This window comes from Anoplopoma fimbria, chromosome 21, assembly GCF_027596085.1.
Source record: "Anoplopoma fimbria isolate UVic2021 breed Golden Eagle Sablefish chromosome 21, Afim_UVic_2022, whole genome shotgun sequence".
Lineage (NCBI taxonomy): Eukaryota > Metazoa > Chordata > Actinopteri > Perciformes > Anoplopomatidae > Anoplopoma > Anoplopoma fimbria.
Window position 1 is genome coordinate 20,533,184 of NC_072469.1, and position 20,188 is coordinate 20,553,371.

General features: G+C 40.2%; 2 protein-coding genes across 2 annotated transcripts in view; one reads left to right on the top strand and one right to left on the bottom strand.

Annotated features, from left to right (window-relative positions):
• The first annotated feature begins 221 nt into the window (after positions 1-221).
• cd226 (CD226 molecule) lies at positions 222-5,215 on the top strand. The gene is made up of 6 exons (XM_054623122.1): positions 222-291; positions 1,003-1,326; positions 1,466-1,846; positions 2,197-2,302; positions 2,967-3,021; positions 3,544-5,215. Exons 1-6 carry the CDS (start codon positions 228-230, stop codon positions 3,676-3,678), a joined length of 1,065 nt encoding a protein of 354 aa, XP_054479097.1. The 5' UTR covers positions 222-227; the 3' UTR covers positions 3,679-5,215.
• Positions 5,216-8,355: 3,140 nt separating this feature from the next.
• Positions 8,356-20,188, bottom strand: part of dok6 (docking protein 6) — a 39,832-nt gene continuing 27,999 nt past the window's right edge. Inside the window, exons 5-8 of the mRNA XM_054623299.1 lie at positions 18,322-18,511; positions 17,749-17,902; positions 16,416-16,521; positions 8,356-8,540 (exon numbers count right to left, since the gene is read on the bottom strand). Of these exons, the coding sequence (XP_054479274.1) occupies positions 8,386-8,540; positions 16,416-16,521; positions 17,749-17,902; positions 18,322-18,511 (605 nt within the window). The 3' untranslated portion in view covers positions 8,356-8,385. The remainder of the gene's footprint in view (positions 8,541-16,415; positions 16,522-17,748; positions 17,903-18,321; positions 18,512-20,188) is intronic.

Genomic DNA, 20,188 nt, shown 5'->3' on the forward strand with positions numbered 1-20,188 from the left:
GTCACTGTGGTTCCCACCGTGCCACATTATGCCATAAGCTTGCTTCCCATTCCCAGCCCTAGTGGTAGAGTGCCCCTCTGTGTGCAATGAGCCAACAGTGGGCTACCATGCAGCGCCCCAGTTGCTCAAGTGTTCTCCTGTAGCCAGAGAACTAGCAGGAAGTGCAGCTCGGGTGCCTCTCTACTTGTCTCATCAATGCAGCTTTCATTCTCCCTCGGTGGGGCAAGATGGAAGCTGTACAAAAGGACCACTGGTACTTCGTGGTACTCATCTTTCTTCCTTTTCTTAAAGGTATGGAGTTGATATATATATATTTTTTAAATGTCTATACTAGATTCATGAATGTCAATGTATCATAAGACCACACTTTTATTCTCCATTGAAAGTTACATTCACTGTCTCGGTGGGCTACTCTGAAAAGTGAGACTAATTTATTTAACTACTTTTCATGTAGTTTTCATCAGTTTCTTATCTTTCATTCAAAATCAGAAATTAAAACTAAACATTCCTTTATTCCATTATAATACTTTTTTTTTAATTGGCAGAGAAGATGGTAGGAAAGCTTGTTGTGAGTTTTGAAAGACATTATTATTCTAAACCTGCCAGAACTCTCCCAAGGGCATCACTGGACTTGAAATCGATTGTCATTCAGCTCTGATAAAAGGCTTTGAAAACTTGGAAGCTTGATCACCAACTATTGTCAGTTGTGCTTTTGTGTAGTGGCTCAAATGAGCTTAATTACCATTAACTGAGGGATGGCCTCATAGCTGTGAATGGCTGTGTTAATCTTCAAGTAGGGGAGATTTAGGGGAAATATTAGCATTTCTTCTGGGTTTTTTTTAGAATATTAAAATGTAATCAATCACCTATAATATATTCCTACAACTTGTTATTCTTGTAGGTGATTTACTGGTTTAATTTAAATAGTTTTGCACCTTTATCAGTTATGATTTCTAGCTTCTGTCAAGATTGTGATTGAACACAAAAATCAACTCTATCCAGCTGCAGCCCAGGAGATGGAGGCTGCTACAGTCCGTCTGGAGGAAGGGATGGTTCTCAACTGTTTGTGCCCCTGGGACGGCAACCTCAGCATGGTGTCCTGGACCAAATTACCAGACAAGAATATGGTAGCTGTTTTCCATCCAGAGTATGGGGTGGCCTTCTCTGACCGTTACCGGGAAAGGATAGAGTTCCTGAGGAGCACGCCTATGGATGCAAGTATTTCCATGAGGAACGTCACTCACCAGGATATCGGGGTCTACCACTGCTCTGTTCAGACCTTCCCTCAGGGCCCCTGGACAAAGAACATTCAGGTGGAAGACTTAGGTAAAAGATGGGCGTAAATACTGAGAAATCTTTAACCACAATGCCCCGCTGTGTGAAATGAAACAGCAGCGATTGTTTCAGTTCTGTCTTTCATTGACGAGTTACTTCCTGTGTGTCATCCACCTTCCTGTGTTCTCAGATGAGCCCCCAGAGGAAGACAACGACACAGAGCCCCCCAGCCCGGAGGTGATCAAGACGGACACAGAGTTGGTGGCAGAGCCCAACAACAACCTGACCATCAGCTGTAACCACGAGCACAATGGTACCGTTTACCAGGTCATTTTGGAGAAGATGCCGCATGGTCAGCCCTGGGGCATCATCGGGGTTTGTAAGAAGGTGGAAGGCGGTCTGCTGAGCGAGGACTACAGCGACAGGGGCCAGGTCAGCTGTGCAGAGAGCCTGGACGTCAGTCTGCACCTGACAGGTGTGGTGCCAGAAGATGGTGGTTTCTACCGCTGTAGCTTCAGCACAGATGCAGGGTTGAGGGCCACCACAGTGCTGCTCACCGTTTCCCCTCCAGGTACAGAGACAGACGCCATGCAGTACTTAACATAATCCTATAAATATACATATATTGTCTTATGGCTTGGACAGTGAATCATTTCTCATACTTTAAATGATTTATGGATGCAAATATGTCTCACAGAGTACAGTGATTGATGAAGCATAAGTAATACTATAAAAAATTGCCTCAAACAGACTCGCACTGCTGAAACACCAACATCCTGTGGCCTGTCTCTGAATACTGAAACTACAGACGTGTGTGTCTGCACACTACGTGTGTCTGCACACTAAATGTATGCATTGATGTGATGCTGTATCTGTGTCGTTCACCACAAATGCTTTTGTATTATTTTCTCTCATTTGCAGCAGGTGGATTCAGCCTATCCATGTACATGATGTATATTTACATTGGGGCTGGAGCTGCTGGGCTTATTCTACTCATTGCTATCATCATACTAGCAGTGAAGCACAGGTAAGATCCAACAATGTGGTTTAATATATCTTTAGCAAGCAAAACATAAATATTCCTGAGTACAACAGCAGGCAAGTCATTACAAAACCAAATAAAACATAGATGCAACCTTAAACCATCTCATACAAAAATGACAACATCATACTATGTACAATACCCACTGTATATAAAAAATATCATCTTCATAGTGCAAGTATTTACAAAACTATGACTCGTTTAAAGAGGTAAATTATTGAGTAATTCACAATAAAAAGCAGATTAATGGGAGGTCTAGCAGAAATATGTTTTTTCTGCTTTCCTGTTCTGTTAATCATCTCATGAGTCCTCGGATTTATCTGACTTACCTTCTGGGGGCGATGAATGGGTTAGGGTTAAGGCTACTAGGGGTTAGGGTTAAGGTCACACTTACCATTTCATGGTAATCATAGATATTTTAGTCTAAACCAAAGCAGACTGACAGACTGACATAGACATCCTTACAACAAATAACTGCCAGCATGGCTGAAAATGTGACTCTTTTATTTGATTATTGGTGCTTTCAGAAGAAACTTACAGATAAGAAATGATCACAGGGTTGCATCCGGTAATTTCAAACTCCTGAAAAAAATCCTATGTTTTGTTCTTTTGTTGCATCTGTTTACTTTTTTACCAATAATCATCACAGGAGAAGGAACAGGAGAGAGGAGTACAGAGTCAAACTGCACCCATCCCAGAGACAGGTGAGCCTCACATTAGTCATCATATCTACTCTGGTCTTCTCGCTTGACACATTTAAGGCGCTCCCTTACCTTCTCTTCAGACATGCACTCAATTATAAAAGTGTTACACTTTATTAAGCACAGTCTTTCATCATGTAACTTGCTACACTCTATTGATGCTTGCTGAGTTAACTAATACTCCTTCACAACAACTTACAGTGTGATGGCTTTTGGATAATGTATATGAGCAGCTTGTCAAGATGTTAATTGTGTGAAATTGAAATTGAAACATTAATTAATGATTACTTCTTTAAAGTAGTCCTTGTACGACATTTAATTTGACTTAATTTAACTTAATTGAATAAAATGTCTTAAGTCTTTGTGGATCAAAGACTGTGTAATATAATGAGGTATTTTAATATCATCATAAAAATTTCCAGCCATTTACATTTTCCTACTTTTTGCCAAGCTCATCATCATCATCTGTGACATTTCCTTATCTAACAATTCATATACTAAAATAAATCTACCTCATATTCACAGCCAAACCTCTATGAGAACATCTCTGTGTGTTCCAAGATGACAAAGACGTCCAGGCAGATACAAAATTGCCCGATCTATGCCAACCTACACACTGTGAGATCAAACAAAACCAAACGTCAGCTTCGTGACAAATGAGCATACATAAATATGATGTACTGTGTAATGTCAATGTGTAGTTTTTTCCACAAACAAAGCTCATTCGTCTACAGTGGCTTCGGAATGCATTCATACCCCTTCACTTTTTGAACACTTTATTGTGTTGTAGATGTCATTTTCAATTGCTGAAATTTGCTCTTTACGTCCCATCAGTCTACATTAAATAATCCACAATGACAACGTGAAAACATGTTTTAAGAATCAAAAACGTCGTAATTTAGACGAGTTCAGACCCTTTGCTCTTGCGCTCCAAGTTGTGACCAGGTGCATCCTGTTTGCTCTAATTATCCTTGAGACGTGTATAGAGCTTGATTGGAGTCCACCTGTGGCACTTTGCATTGATTGGACATAGTTTAGAAAGGTCTCACTCTGCATGTCACTTCTACTACTCAATAAAATGTGGGACTCAATACCTTTCTGAGTGAACATATAATGACAAGTGCTGATTCTAATTATTTCAATAAGATGCAGAGAGGGACCACACTGATTAATATTCACACTGTGGTTTGAGATGAGTTAACAAGCTGGTGCTCATGTAAGTCTCAGATAGCTGACGGGTTTGTTTGTGTCCAACCCCGCTCCCACTAATTAAATGTACTATGTTCTTCATAATTACTGTTGAGGAAATATTTGTTTTGTTCAAAACAATATTTGACAGTAACCGTCATGCCGAAAAAGCCGACAAAAGCCTGTATAATCATTCCTTTCACTTCTCCAACCCCCGAGTAAAACGATTGACAAAAGCCTGTGTAATTGCTCTCCTTTTACTTTCATCCCTCCTGGTTTCCATTCAAAGCCTGACAATGGTGTCTAATCATCTAACGGAAAAGAGAGGCAGTCACTCAGCACTGTACCACCACTTGAGACTGACGCTTTCCCCAAAGGGCTCTTCGTCTAGGTTGGCTGCATTCTAGTTACAGCATGCTCTTATTGTGAAAGCTAAACTCTAATTAGATAATCCTCTGCTTTAGTTTACAGCTCCTTATACATTGTCTCTCTACTGTTTATTGATGAATGTGTTGGCTCCTTTTTTACTCTGCGTCTTGAACTTATAATTGTTTAAAAAACACAAGTCATTTTTATGATAAGCTGTCACAAGTCTTCCAAGTTGTATTTATTTTGTTTTATTTCTAAGCTTGCCTATAGGCTTCTGTAAATCAATATTTAAGGTTTATAGTCGTGCTAGTAAGCTGTGTGTTGTTTATGTGCAATGTGATTCATTTATCTCCATAGATATGGAGGCAGTGGCAGAGGCAGTAATGGATATGCAGGCTATCCTGCTAGGAAACAAGACAAATGTGGACAAGCTAGAAATGTGGAACACAAAGGGACTATATAGTTTGGAACCACAAGTGTTTGCTTTCATTTTCTCACCTTGCTGTTTCAGCAAAACAGTAGAAGCTGCAACTGTACACTTGACTGTGATACTTGCCATGCTGTGTGTTACCAGCAATACCGAAACTGATGTGTGTGACTGTAAATGATTCCATCCATGTGGTATAAATAAACAATGTCATAGCCACAGCTCGTTGATTTCCTGTGAATAAGACGAAACAAATAAGAAGAGTGACTGAAATCTATTTCTAGGAAACCAAATGATCTTCATGCTTGAATTTTCCAGTGAATAGTTCTAGAAATTTGCTTATTCACTTTTTCTGCCGAGAGTTAGATGAGAAGAATAATACCACTTTATTATTGTGGCCAGCCAGGAAATAGTAAAAGGCCTTTACACACCAGGGACGAAATGGAATTTTTTTTTGCATTGAAACCTTTCACACAAAGACCATCAAGAATGTTAGCGTTCTGTGCACTCCACCGCCATCAGATCACACAATCACTATTCATTTTACTACTATTAATAACCAACATTCAACTCGACCCACTGGAGAAGGGGCTATTATTCAAAGTATAATTATATAGTATAATATATTAGTATAATAAAAGTTACAATGTGGTTGCATTTCCTATGGGTGGCGCTAAAGATAGAAAAAAAACATTTGCTTCTAATGTGAAGCCTGGTCACTTGCCTTCAGTCACTTATGTGTGACTTGGCCTTTATGACATTTGCATGTGTCAAAATCTATTGATTTAAGGGAGCGAAACTCATTATATTGGCAGGCTTGTTTTTATCTCCATCCCAAATTTGCAGAAAGCTTTCTTTTTATTGACGTGGGATTTATTCTCACAAATGATTTGCGTTTGGTCTGAGAAGACCTTTAAACTACTAAGTGTCATCACTTCAGAGGTCGTCTTTCCCTTTGGAGAGAGCCAGGCTATTTGTATTTCCCAAGATGTCGGACATTTCCACATATGCTACTTACCTTGCATTCAACATTACTTTTAGCATATAAATTGTGCTGATACATGATAGAACATTCAATTTATTACCTTTTTGTCATCAAAAACATTACATATGTACATTTAGTGAAAACTGTAGTCCTACACTCAATGTTTTCAAAGTGCTATAAACATATAATCTGACAGTACCAGAACACAAAACCTGATGGACACAAACAAAATCATAAAGCCTACCGTAGCAACAATAACAGAAATCGGACACATCATACCTATAAACAAGTGAATGGCTACATAAAGAACAAAACTTACAAATGGTAAACGGTCAACTAGAACTTTCTCCAGTCTTCTCAATTTTGCTCTAATGCTCCAGATGTAGTGGAACTATTATACATACATGTATTAACCACACTTGAGCTAAGATTCAGAACAACTAGGGCAGAAATGTAGCCAGATATGTCAACAACTGTCCTCCTACATACTGTCACAATGGGCTCTGTGATGCTGACACATTTATAGATGGGCACTTTGTTCGAGACTCAAATTAAAATGAAGGTTGAGTTCTTTTAATTACAATATACAAAATAAAGTGACTGACTGTGAACCTTAATTTAACACAAAATAATACTTGTATCTCCAGCTCTAAAGGAATCTTTCAACAACAACAAAACACATTCAAATATATTTGACATTAAAGGACTGCTTCGCTGCCTCAAACTGATTGTCAGTGGATCATTTTTAATTTCATAGTTGTGGCTGGAATTTCTGGATTCTTGCCTTTATTATTATTTAACATAATGTAACAAAAAGCATGACCACTTTTATCACAAATATTTAAAGAGATGAACAAGTGTCTTTCTCATCTTTTTAAAAGAGCTCTAGTTAGGTTTCGCTAAAGGTTTTAGGGTTGATATGACATTTCACTGCTGGTTGTACAGTATTTCCAGGAACTTAAGACTTTCGAAATGTGTTGAAGGTAAGCTACAGAGCTAAACTCCACATCTGTAAACTCAAAGCCCAAAGACGTTGCTTTGGTTTCGCTCCCACACTCTGCGGTCTGTGTGGGAAGGCACTTCTTACTCAAGGAGGACAATGCAGAGAATGTTATCTTCACAGAGGTCATGTACTCTGTGATAAATGTCACTTAAATGCCACAGAAATAATTTACTGAAAATATTTGATAGGTGTTTTGATTTTGGCTATTTTAGTGACAACCACCACTAATAGCATTTATTTATAGTTTTATACAGCTGCTAATGATGGAAAACAAAATGGTATAAGGTATTTTTGGACAATCTTGGAATACTTCCTTTTAGATGAGAAGATTGTTACTGCTCTGATATCAGGCTTCTCATCTCATTTTCAACAAGAAAGCAAATTTCCCAAAATGTCAAACTATTCCTTTTAATGACTTTCCCTATTTTATGTATTTTAATAAGCACAGATTTTCTCAGTGAAATACAGCTTATGATGCAAATATTTTTTCTAAATTTGAATCTTTTATGAATATACCAGCTGGGCAAAAATCACCATGATTTTGTTGCCCCGATCCACATCTGAGTCCCATGTCATGATGTACCACTGCTTTGTTTAACTCTCCCCATCAGGTCACCAAAGTCTCGCTTCTGTCCATTTGCTAATGAACCAGTTATCGTATTTGAGGCTGGAGAAGAACAATAGGAAGCTATTAAAATCAAACTGATCTGCAAGTGTAATGTATGGTTGGCAGTTTAAATCAGAGGCTGTGAGAAGGTGGCATTCTACCAATCCTATCATGACAGTCCACTCCTATATCATTACATTTCTGAATGATTTTTTCCCCTCTGCTTGTTGTAACTGATTACGGGCTTTATCTGATTCATCACTGCCATCTAAGTCTAGCGGTTTCTATGTAAGACATTGATCAATTTCACATTCTAGAGAGGGAGAAAAAAATACAATGAGTTTAGGAGGATTTGTGTCAAAACGTCTGAGTACTCTTTAAATGTTTGCTGTTTTGTGTGATTTCATCAATTGCAGAACAAAACCTTTTTTTAACACTGTTTTATAGTGGGCCATAGTGTGTTTGTACCTCTTACTTCTTAAGGTAATGTAGTGATTTAAAAAAAAAAAAAGTTCCTGCTGGCTTAAACAGCATAATGACAAAATAAAACACATTAAAACTACACTTACAGGATTTTTGGTGCAATCTTTGAAGCTACTGCTGCCGTCTCACACCACACACAAAAAGGTCAGTTTTCAGGATCCTTTTCATGTGTCAATCGCTCTACAGTTGACACTATTGTTTAAGTATCACCAGGAAATAATATATTACACATGTCACTATACATATTTCTACAACCTCTCTACAGTGGTGGGGAAAGTGTCCAGTTTTGGTGGAGCAACTCTTTGTCATTGAAGGGGTCTCAGGCTGCAACTGGATTCAGGGCCACTAGAGGGCGACGGTGCCTGTTCCTGGTTCTGGTTCTGGCTCTCCTCCTGTTCATCACACAGAAAGCTGGGGAAGGTCTGTGCTCGAGGGATAAAAGTCATTGTCAGGCCGCTTCCTGTGGGAAAAAAGTGGAGAGAGAGTCAATGAAGCACTTCTTTTTAAGGAATAAAAAAGTTCATCTGTCTCACTTAACTGGACCTTGCTTCTACACAATATGTCCTGTTTTCTTGGGCAATATATTTATGGTACAACTGTTGCTTAGCTACTGTCCATGCTATTACCTTCATGTACAAATAAAGATTACAAGAATAATCCTGGCCTTCTTCATTTACGTAAAACTATCTTTTAAGGCTCTGTGATGTAGGTGGTTCTATATACAATATAATATATAAAACCTAAATCGTGCAATAGTTCGACGGACGTTGAACATTTCACCTCTAATAAACGACTTATTTTTCAGAGTGATGTACACTGTCTAATCTTTTTGGACTGTCTGCTGTTTCCCCTCCTTCCCCGCTCTCTCTCCCTCTCCACCTTAATTTAAATTAATTGGACCAATTTGTTCTGCAGTTCATATTGGTTAACTGCGCTGAGAGGGAGTAATGGATACTTGCGGGTTGAGGGCTGTTCTGTGCAACTGTGAGACCATTAATAATATATTAGAATGCTGTTTGGAGACGTGCACGGCGAGGTAGGTTGAGGATAAAGTGGCTGGCAGGCTGCTGATCATGCACAGGACAAGCAGGAAGTGGCCAGTGATTAATATTTCAGAACCTAACACAGCACTGTTAATAACGTATAGCATATATGTTACCAACTGATACAGTTGGCTTAGAGAAATTGCTGCAGGTCAATTCACTTCAAATCAATTTACTTCCAGAGGTTAATTGAAATTTGATTAACAAATTCAAATTTGACTTTATTTTCTATAAGCCGTCTTCGTCCAAGGCCGCATTGACGACAAGATCGACAAGGAGATCATTTTCTTTTTCTGCTCGTGGTTCTAAAGTGCTTATTAACAAATATGATTTTAAGCTGTGCTAATCATTCATAATACAGCAAACACACATACACAATCTTCTCTGTGTTGTATAGTCAGCAGCACCAACCAGTCACGCTGACACCACAGGGAATCAGGCACGGACCGTGAGACGCACCGCCAACTCACCACGCCGTGGAATATAAAACATGACCCAGACGCCTAATCAATGTCAAGTGGCTGTGAGAACGCGTGTCAGATCCAGAGAGAGTTTAACAGAAAGGTGGGTGAAAAAAATAACAATCCACAAGTAAAGAAAGACAACGAAAAAAAGGGAAAGCGAAGAAAAGGTATTTTCCTGTGTGAGTTAAGGGAACAGCCTGCAGGAGGAAGCACAGAGGGGGGCTAGTGTGGGTGGGAGGATGAGACCACAGCAGTACCAGCCATAACAGGTGAGTCATACACACACACACACACATACATACACACCTCTGTCCACTAGTCTTTCCCTTCCTCCACTCCCTGAAATTAAGAAAACCGAGATAAGGCTCCGGCTTAAGGTTTTATATGCAGCTCAGTCCATGTTCTGGTAAAAAAAAACCACTGCAGGTTAAACAAAAGGAAGACACTTTCTCTCCTCTCCGCGTTGTACTTAATAGATTGCTGAAACGACTGGTGCGTAACCAGGCATATCCTTTTCACATCTTTGCCAAGACAATCCCTTTACCCCAGCCAAGGCCAATTTGGTGCTGAAAAAAAAAAAAAAAAAAAAGGAGGCAGGGAGCCCAGTGCAGACAGAGAGGGCGAAGCAGATCTCATCATCTCCTCAGTCGTAAAAACAGCGGTGTTTGTTGTGTGATGCCAGACCCCCCAACAAGAGCCACGCTTTTGGGACGGAGACGCTAATGTGGGCTCACTTGCAAAAATAAATAAATAACAGATATAAAAACACAGAGAGGGGACGGTGTCAACATCCCTCCTCCTCTCCTCTCCCTATGAGAAGCAGACAGTGATTTGTCAGTGCCTTTTCATTACCACGGAAGGTCATGTCATCCTATCTGGCCTGGGGTGGCAGCTGCTGGGCCGGAGCAGACAGGACACGCAGGGAGGGCACACACACACACACACACACACACTCACACACACACACACACACACACACACACACACACACACACACACACACACACACACACACACACACACACACACACACACACACACACACACACAAACTCACACACACCGTAGCAGATACAATGGTGGAACCCGGACACACAAGCAGCCATTCATGAATGTTTGTACACACACACACACATACACACACCTGTCTGCACCTTCCTTCCTCACAGTGCGATAACCCAGATGGCATTCTAGTAACAGCTGTAACCAGAGAGAGAGAGAGAGAGAGAGAGAGAGAGAGAGAGAGAGAGAGGAGGCTGCGTGTGTACCACGAACTCTGGATTATGCAAGACTGCTGACATGCAGCTTTGTGTGTCTTTTGTGTGGTAAACCAGTCACAGGATCAAAGATCAGTCCAATGCAGCCTGAAGATTGGGTCGGTTAATTTTAATTTCAAAATAATGCATGCTGATGACTGAGATTAAAAAACTTTCAACAGAGAAAGAGTTGAACTCAGTTTTACCTGGCTGCAATGAATTTTTCATGTGATTCACTTTTTTGCATCTCTGTCTACTATATTCCTTGTCGCCTGTTGCAGATAAGATAGTGTTATCGTCCTGTTCTCCTATCATCTTGTCCCTGTGCCTTTGATACTTACTCCCTCTCTGTAAAATCCCCCCTCGTATCACTCCCAGCCGATCAAACTCGGAAAAGCGCTCCATTCCATTAGAATTGCTAATGTTACGGCACTAAACTGTGGTGCACAATGAAATGCAGAGAGAGTGAAATGGCAATAGATTACATAAAAATGAATCCGGGAAGAAATACAGGCGTTCTTGTCGCTGTTCCATTCCAATATTGGTAATTGAACCACTTCTGACAGGCTTTGCGCCTTGCTTTTTCCACTCAAAAACTTTAAAGTGCACTTATTTCTATGCATCAGCAAACTGAGAGAACACAGCACTGAAATGCAAAAGAGGGAATAACATTAGGAGAGTAGAGGTGGGCCCAGTAGAAAGTATACATTGTATTATGCATAGTTTCTGGACATTAAAACATCTACCTTTGGTTTTACTTAAAAAGGTGAATACCATAGGTGAATTTTGTTTCATATAGCAACATGATCAAGGCTGAGAGTTATTGTTTTACACACCATTTCCCTCAGTTTCTTTTAAACAAAACACACTTGACAATTATTACTTTCAATTACAGCAAACAAGGCTTTTGGGATGTGTTTTTGAGACGTTTCCAGACAAATGAAAAGCAAAGATGTGAAATATATCAAAATAAAGAAGTTACAGTGCTGTTCTTTGCAGCCAGGTCCTCTGTTAACCAAGGCAAAGAAATAAACAAATAGGTGGATAAACCTCAACGGGACAGAACACCGTGTTCCTTAATTATTCCCCCAGACCCACAGGGGTATTTGAAAGCAACCCGAGCATGACTCAGCAAATTGACTGTGCTGATTGGATATTCATCACGCACGCAGTGATACATCCAAGGAGCCAAGGCAGCCAGCCATCATGGTCTAAACTCCTGATTTCTTACCTCCATATGCTTATATTGTTATATTGTTAGAGAAAAATAGATTGATATATCTATTATTTGGATTCCTGTTGAAGCATACACCTAATACTTATACCAAACATTTGATTTTAACATGAGGCGTTTCTTCAAGTTGTATTTCCTTGAAGAGATTTGCAGCTCTTTACTGTATCCTAAATATGTCTACAGACTACAGACTAAAGTGTCAAGAAAAATGACTATCTATACTTGTTTATTTAAGAAAAATATCTGTTTGTGTATTTAGTGTGGATTTGTGTCACTAGGCCCCGTAAACTGTGTTTATGTATCTTTTGTATTTTCAATTGCACTCCAATGTTACAGTTTACTTCGGGGTAGATTAGCTGCTCAGCAGCTCAATCAGGGATAGTGTCTAATTATGTCCTCTTAGCAGGGAGGGTCTTGGCCCTGGTAATGTGGAGGAAGAAAGGTAAGGTTGTTCTGCAGTAAATTACGTTTTATTATTGATGGTGTGCTCATTGGTATTGCCTATACATAAATGGTGTTGTCAGCAGTAACCCAATACTTATTCATCAATGGGAGGACTCTTAGAACACTGAATGTATTTGTCTTATTACAGAAGGACTCTGCAAATTCATTGGATGATGCAATTAGCAGTTTTTTTCTGTTAGTGTTTTAATTGTGCATTTATGTGGAAGTCTGTAATTTGTGCTTACATGCCTGTTACTTTTACAGTACCGTCTTGGCCAGGACACCCTCAATTCTTTTTAATTTAAATCTCAATGGGACTATCCTGGAAAAACAAAATGTTAAATAAAGGAATGGTTTGTTAACTATTTCTTGTGATTTAGATGCTTTCTCTGTTTTGGTCATTCTATTCCTACCAGCTAAGACAATACCCTTCACTGGTTGGCAGCAGCTTTCATTTGTTTAGTGTTCTTTTGCTTCAGTTTAATGTCTTATTGAATTGCTCTGGTTCCATTTTGCTCCAGTAAACGTTTTGTTAATAACCAATTGACTTCTTCAGCGTCCCTTTTGAAGTTTTCTGGTGTCAAACCACCTCATCTGGCGCTTCAGCCAGAAATGGTGGGAAATAATCTAGTTCGCTTCGCACTTGATTATATATTTTTTAAGGCCATTTATTTCACACAGCTCACAAAATAAATGATAAATTAATTAATTAAAATAGCTAATGAAGCATTATTTGTATTTTAACCCCAAGTGTTTATTAAAACAACGAGAAAGCTATTGAGATGGTCAATAACTTCAGCTCATCAGATTTTTCCCGTTGTAAATTCACATGCAAAAACCTTTTATATTTTATTTTAGATTAAAGTGACAAATAAACAGGAATTCTCAACCAGTTTTCTGGGGCCAGGTTGCTGGGGGAGGAAGGTATTCCAGACATCCCTCTGCCCAGCAAACTCCAGGGAGAGCATTAATCATAATCTGTGGTTCAACAAACAGTTATGTTATATGCCTTTTTTGTGTTGTTCACACTTCACATTGACACAGTGACAGTTGTACGTGGTCAGCGTGTAACTATGGTAACATTATGCTAGGAGTAAAGTGTTTTCAACGGTTGAATATTAGTGTTAGCTATGCTGAAATAAGACACTCCGTTGTGTCGTCAAAAAATAAGTTGTCCGTCTCTACTTTCTTGTAACATCTACAATATTAGTATTTATTTATGTCCATAAAAAAACAGAGACAGAACCTGAAAGAAAATATTTCAGGACCGTCACCTTGCACAGAGGCAGTCCGTCAGAGAAAAGATCGTAAACAGCAATCTTTCTGATTCTGATTCAAAAAAACCTACAACAGGTCTTACACGGGGATTCAGTACAAAGCATACTGGAGTCAGCATTATGTTCATAAAATAAAAAACGAAATAACATGCAAGAAAAAGGCCTTTAAAGGCCATAATGGTTATTATCGATAGTGAAAAAACGTTTGATTCAAATGAAGTTTCTATGACTTTAAAAAAGTTTATGAAAATGTATCCTCTGTGGACACTATAAATCCTGATATCAATGTAAAACGGAACTTGTAGCAGTCCCTCATTTTTTAGTTCTTGCTGTTAATTTTCTTTTACCCAATTCAGTTTAGCTGAATGTCCCAATTCCCCTGCGTTGATTGGAGGTTTATTTAGATCACCTGTTGTGTTGGGTTTGGGGACAGGCTGCTAATTAAGAATTGAGAACAGCTTGGTGCATTTCCCCTCTTGGCCAATCAGAGTGTGACGACGCCCTTTCCTTGGGGCTTAAGACAGGTGGGGAACTACGCGCTCAGGGCATTCTGATCCTTCTTCAACTTGATGCAAACCTCATTTGTCGGCCAGAAATGTTGGTCTTTATCACATGTTATTAAAGAACACCTTTTACCACTAGGTTACCTGCATCAGGACAGACCTTATTGCAATTAGTGCAAGAGTCTGTGCTTGCCTCACAATAACCTTATGCCTGCAGGCGTTATCTGGTTTATTGGTTTATTTTCATTGAAACCCCCTTTATATAAACTTCCTTATTATCAAAGAGGAACATTTTCATAATTATTAAGAAGGCATTTCTTTATTATTGTGAAGGCGTTTGCAAGATTTTTGTATCCAAGCAAATATTTCTATTTTATGTGGGCTGGTTCTCGGGCTTCTTCCCGATCAGCTAAAATCTTCTGACTCAATACCGCCACAGAATGTGTGAAGTCTGCTTGTTTTGATTTCTGATTTCAGAAAAAGTGGTGTGATGTTTGTGGCAAATTGTGGTGAAATATTACTGAAAAAAAATCTAGATGCTGCTCATATCAGTTCAGAAAGCAATATCTATTTATATTTAAATTCTGCTTTAATATTCCGTTACATCCCTACTCAGGATACAGTGTGTGTTTTTGTGCTGTTAAAACATATAAGGTTATGCTAAGAGTGCAGAGAGCAGCAGAGAGAGCAAACACACAGGATGTGAAAGAGCTCTGGGGAGGTGGAGACCTTCTGCCAATGAAGAATCAATGCAATTACTCTATATGGCTCTCCCCATCTGAGACTGGCCCGCAGCCATGTTCAAAGCAGCACCAACTCCCCGCCGTGTGTGAGCTTCTGCTGACATGCCTCTCGCAGTCCAAACATCCCGTGTCACAACCAGAGTTAAACTCCTGTCGCTCCCCAGAATCACCTTGTCGTCCCCCTTGTCTGACGACACCTTTCGCTGCGTCCTCAAACACACTGATGCATTCAATTTATTCATGGAGAAAGGAGGGGGGCAGATAACAGTAGCGCTGTATGTGTATGAGCAGGAGAAGGTGGAGGGTTGCTCTGAATCGGACAGACAATGCGGAGAAAGCGTGGGAGGACCAGAGGAGATGCCAGGGTGATGGATGAGAGAGAAGCTCTGCTGCTCACCAGAGTTTGGAGGGGAAGAGTTTAAAAAAAAGTAGAGTTTACAGAGATTGGGCCTATAAATAACGACCCTGAGGAGGAAGCTTCTCTGTTTAGTGTAAATGAATTAAAAAAAACATGTTGATGTTTGGAATATGAGACATATTTTTGCTTTAAAGCTTATCAGGCCACAATTAAATGATAGTGAAAAAAAATAAATCCAGCCTTAGGTTTTCAAAAGAAAGTGATGACGACAGAGGGACTTTCATCTTTGCCTGGCTTTCTTTTTTGCTCTATCAGTGAAAGCCAAAAGGCCCATAATCCTCAGATAAGACTACTAATCAACTAAAACCATAGACGGAGAGTAATCTCATCAGCTCTCTAATCACCTTTCTGCCTCTGGTCTACATCTAGACGTTAATACACACAAACTAACGCACCCTTCCATGTGTAAATGAAGTGCTCCCAGGAGACATACAGTGCTGAGCCTGAATGCTGTCGAGCACCTGCTGCAACATCATTGTATGTATTTGGGGTGACATTTATCCGTCTTTCCCTCACAGACACATGTATATAGACATGAACTCATTCACCTGCAATAACACCCACGCATTATTTTGTCCCTCATAATTGAATTAAGATTATTACTCCGTCTGTGTCTCTCTGTTTTTGTTTATCACAGAACAAATGACTGGTCTGACTCAATTCAAAACTTTTTTTGGACTGAAGCTAAGAATCTAGACTGTTATGGGATGAATCAACACTTCAAAGCTTAACACATTTAATTTGGAATTCAGAGGTATCCATTATATTCTTGTCAAGTTCAAAACTGATCTGTGGATGTCACCAGTTCTATTACCGGCACAATATTCCTCTTGTTTCTCCACCTGTCTTTCCTCCACCTCATCCAAAGCGCTCCATACATCACAACACCGACACAAGCAGGTGAAGAAATAGCAACACGGCACAGATGATAATTAGTAACTTCATGCATGTACCTTGGTAACTGTAGAGATCTCCCACGCTGTTTTGACGTGTAATGTGCTGCCAGTAGGCGCTGCGTGGCAGGGAGATGGACTTGGTTAGCGTTTCTCTGGGGTGGATCTGAAAGAGACAGAAAGTGTACAATGTGTCTCAGTCAGTCACTCACAACAGAGTGGAGTGCTCTGGGCATGTCATTAAACAAAGAGCACTCATAGTACGGTATATTGCTAGAGTTTCCACTCTTGAATGGCTGTTTGGCGGGCGATATGAGGATTCATTTGGGACTGTGATGTTGTTGTACCACTGGATGAAGTGTTTTTAGATTTTTATTTGCAGCTCGAAACTTAAGGCTTCATCTTAGAGCCAGACTACTGCTGGAAATATATGAAATACGTCAATATTTAACAGAAACCACCTGAGTAAACTGAGTAAATATGCATTTCCTCAGTTTCCTCCATTCTGCAACTATGAGTGGTCAGTTTTGTGTTGCTATCCGTGTGATTTATAGAACTGAGGGTAAATGCTGCATTTGGAAATGTTCCCAAATGGTGGGGTCCAAGAGCATGGCCATATGGTCAAGGCTCATCAAACACTAGGCAGGCCTACATAAATAAAGAATACAGATGATAGCGGAGAGAGAGGAGGGGGAGGAAGGATGGAAGGAAGGAGGGAGGAAGGAAAGGGATGGACGGGTGTTGTGATGGAAGGAGGGAGCGGAGGCCAAGACTGTGGGGTGTCAGAGGGCTTCTGGTCCAAGGCAGCTCATTGGTGAGAAACCAGGCAGCAATACCTTGCCAGAATGTGCATTTGTGTGTGCATTTGTATGTGTGTGTGTGTGTGTGTGTGTGTGTGTGTGTGTGTGTGTGTGTGTGTGTGTGTGTGTGTGTGTGTGTGTGTGTGTGTGTGTGTGTGTGTGTGTGTGTGTGTGTGTGTGTGAACACTTTTTTGAAAATCATGATTTATTGCCTTGGTGTTCACTGGTTTCTAAAAATAATTCTGTGAACAGCCTCAATGACATGCTGCTGTAGTTTGATCAGCCTAAATCAAACAGACAGTGAAGAATCCATTGAAGTAATACAGAAGCCATTTTTAAACCAAACCATATTATTCATGTGTACATATACAGTCTTTGTACAAATGGTTCCTCTGATATAATGTGTAACAGGGTATATTATCGAGCGCGTGGCAGAGACGCACACTCTGCATGTATTGAATAATTATTCCTGAAACAAATGCATGCTGACACTCGCACTCATTATTAGCTGTTTGCAACGTTGACAGTACTAGAATAAAAACTGATGGCCTCATTCTGAGCTGCTGTGGATAAATCAGATAACCATGAAAAACAAAAAAAAAGCGTACCTGGGAACTCTTCTCCATCTCCTCCATCATCCTCTCATGCTGCTGGGCAATGGCCAGCGTGGCCGAGTGGACCCGCTGGTAGATCATCTCCCCCTCCCGCGTCTGGAACGTGAACAAACCCTCTCCTGTGTCACACATCCTGCGCCAGGAACACACACACAGAGACAGAGAGAAGTGCACACGCTTTGATCGTGCTCACTCTTGGATTGCTGATTTACAAAAATGCATGGTTGAATGTGCACTTACAGAGAGGCGCATTGATATAATAGTCCACTGAAGTCAAACACACACAAACACACACACACACACACACACACATGCATGAGTAGATACAGTACACAAACAAAGACACACATTCACAGAGGCACCTGTCACTTCAGTGCCTGAAGGGCTCTGCGGCAAATGCTGATATCCTAGGGATGTTTCAATATTTAAAGTTGCTTTGTTGAAGTTTTTATGACATTTCTAGAAGTTATTTTTTACCCTCCCACCGCTAACATTTCAATCACACACACACACACACACACAAGACTACAAGCTCCCATCATGCACACACACCTTCCGGACTCAAAAGTGAACCAGGTGGAGTCTCGTCCGTATCTGCGCAGGGAGCTGAGAGGCCACATGACGAGTTTGAGGCGAGCGTTGTGTATGTCCCACAGGTAGATGTTTTCATGGGTGATCTGCATGGTGCACTCCCCGTAGATGTCCAGGTTAGGAGTGGGCATTAGGTACACGTTGAAGCGTTCTGGAAAGATTCACAAACTACAATTACTACCTCGCGTTTGTGTGTCTCTGCCAAACAGTTGAGTTGAAGTCTACGTCTGTCCAAAATGTCTTCACTGTATCATTTTAACCTATTAGGCTAACCGTCTCCTGGCAGAAGCTTCATTTTTTCATCGTACAGTCTTGAAAGCGCTATCAATGTTCTCATCTAACTCTTGGCAAGAAAACATAAAAGCGAACTACTCTTTTATGCTTCAAATGACAGAACTTCAGATTTCTGAGGGTATCAAAATGTAAATCAAACGTGTTTTTCACTCGCACGTCTCACACAACAGATACACTCTCCTTTTAATCTATGCAGATGTCTGCACCGGCTCTGTGCAGGCGTGTCCCCGCTCCGTCTCACAGTGTAACCCTGAATTGAAGACTTCAAGTCTATTTTTTGACAATACGGGTGTAAACGTATTGTACGAGGCTGGAATAAATGTGTCTCTAGCTGCAGAGCGCTGGCCATGCAGTCAGCTCTCTGTGTAGTTCTGTTAGCTGTAAGCCAAAACAATAAAAGTGAGCAAACTGTTTTCCCACACTGTGTCTCTGGACAAAGAGCAGTTGCTGTGGTTTGGTGACCTCCTGTGTTATCACTACAGGCTCCTACCAGGCAGGAACCAACAAAACAGGCAAAAAAAGAAAGGTTTTTGAGAAAATGTGAGTCACTCCCACCACGAGAGCCAGCTGAATGCAAGATTAGCAGCGGACACTCACTCATGCATGCACGCACACAAGCGAGCATTCGCATGATTCTCTTGGCGCAGATAACTATTCTTCATTAAATATTCTTTATTGTAGCTGTAATTTATCTAATGTTATTTATTGAAACCCCAATAGCAACCTGAAGGAAAGTGAAAGTTGAGCCACCTTCATTTTATAGTTTGGGATGTAGCTTTAAATCATACAAGGGGTTGCAGTGAGCCTGATTAAGATAAAGGATCTATTTTATGACGTGATGGATTATTCTTCACTACCTGCTAGGTGAGATATGGAGTGTTGGAGGGATGCAGAATTTATTTATTTCTGAGTCTGGGAGCATGAAACGCATGGCTTCTAAATAATTTGCAACAATATATAATGTCTATACAATATAAGCATTGTGCATTCAGAAACAAATGAGATGGGGGAGGGGTCTCACCATCTTCACCATTTTTTGCATGCAATTATCCATCCATATCAGTATCTTTAGTTATACGTAGTAACAATGCACTAAATTGACTGTACTTAGCCCTGACTCACTTTCACTTTGTGTTTTTTATGTGATGTGGCAAAAAGTACAGAGTACAGTAACCATAAAAAAGGTATAGTACTTTATCTGACTTTAAAGTGGGTCTAACTAGCCGTCCAGTGAGCTAGACTGGGATCAAGGAGCCAAATCTGCCCATTCACATTATCTCTCTGAGGCAGACAGAGGGGGGAAAATAGGGAGCGAGTTCTCCATAATCTAAATTAGTTTTCACTAATTACGCTTAATGATTCAAAATAAGTATGTGTCTGCAGTGGATAGAAAATGACAATGTCATAGTGTGGCGTATTTTTAGGGACAGTGAAAATGAACTCTGATCTAATTATCGGCCCCTGCTGTGTGGGGAGGGTTACTAATTGAAACATGGTTGCAGGCCCAAGCCTCTTGTTTCATTCACTCATACAG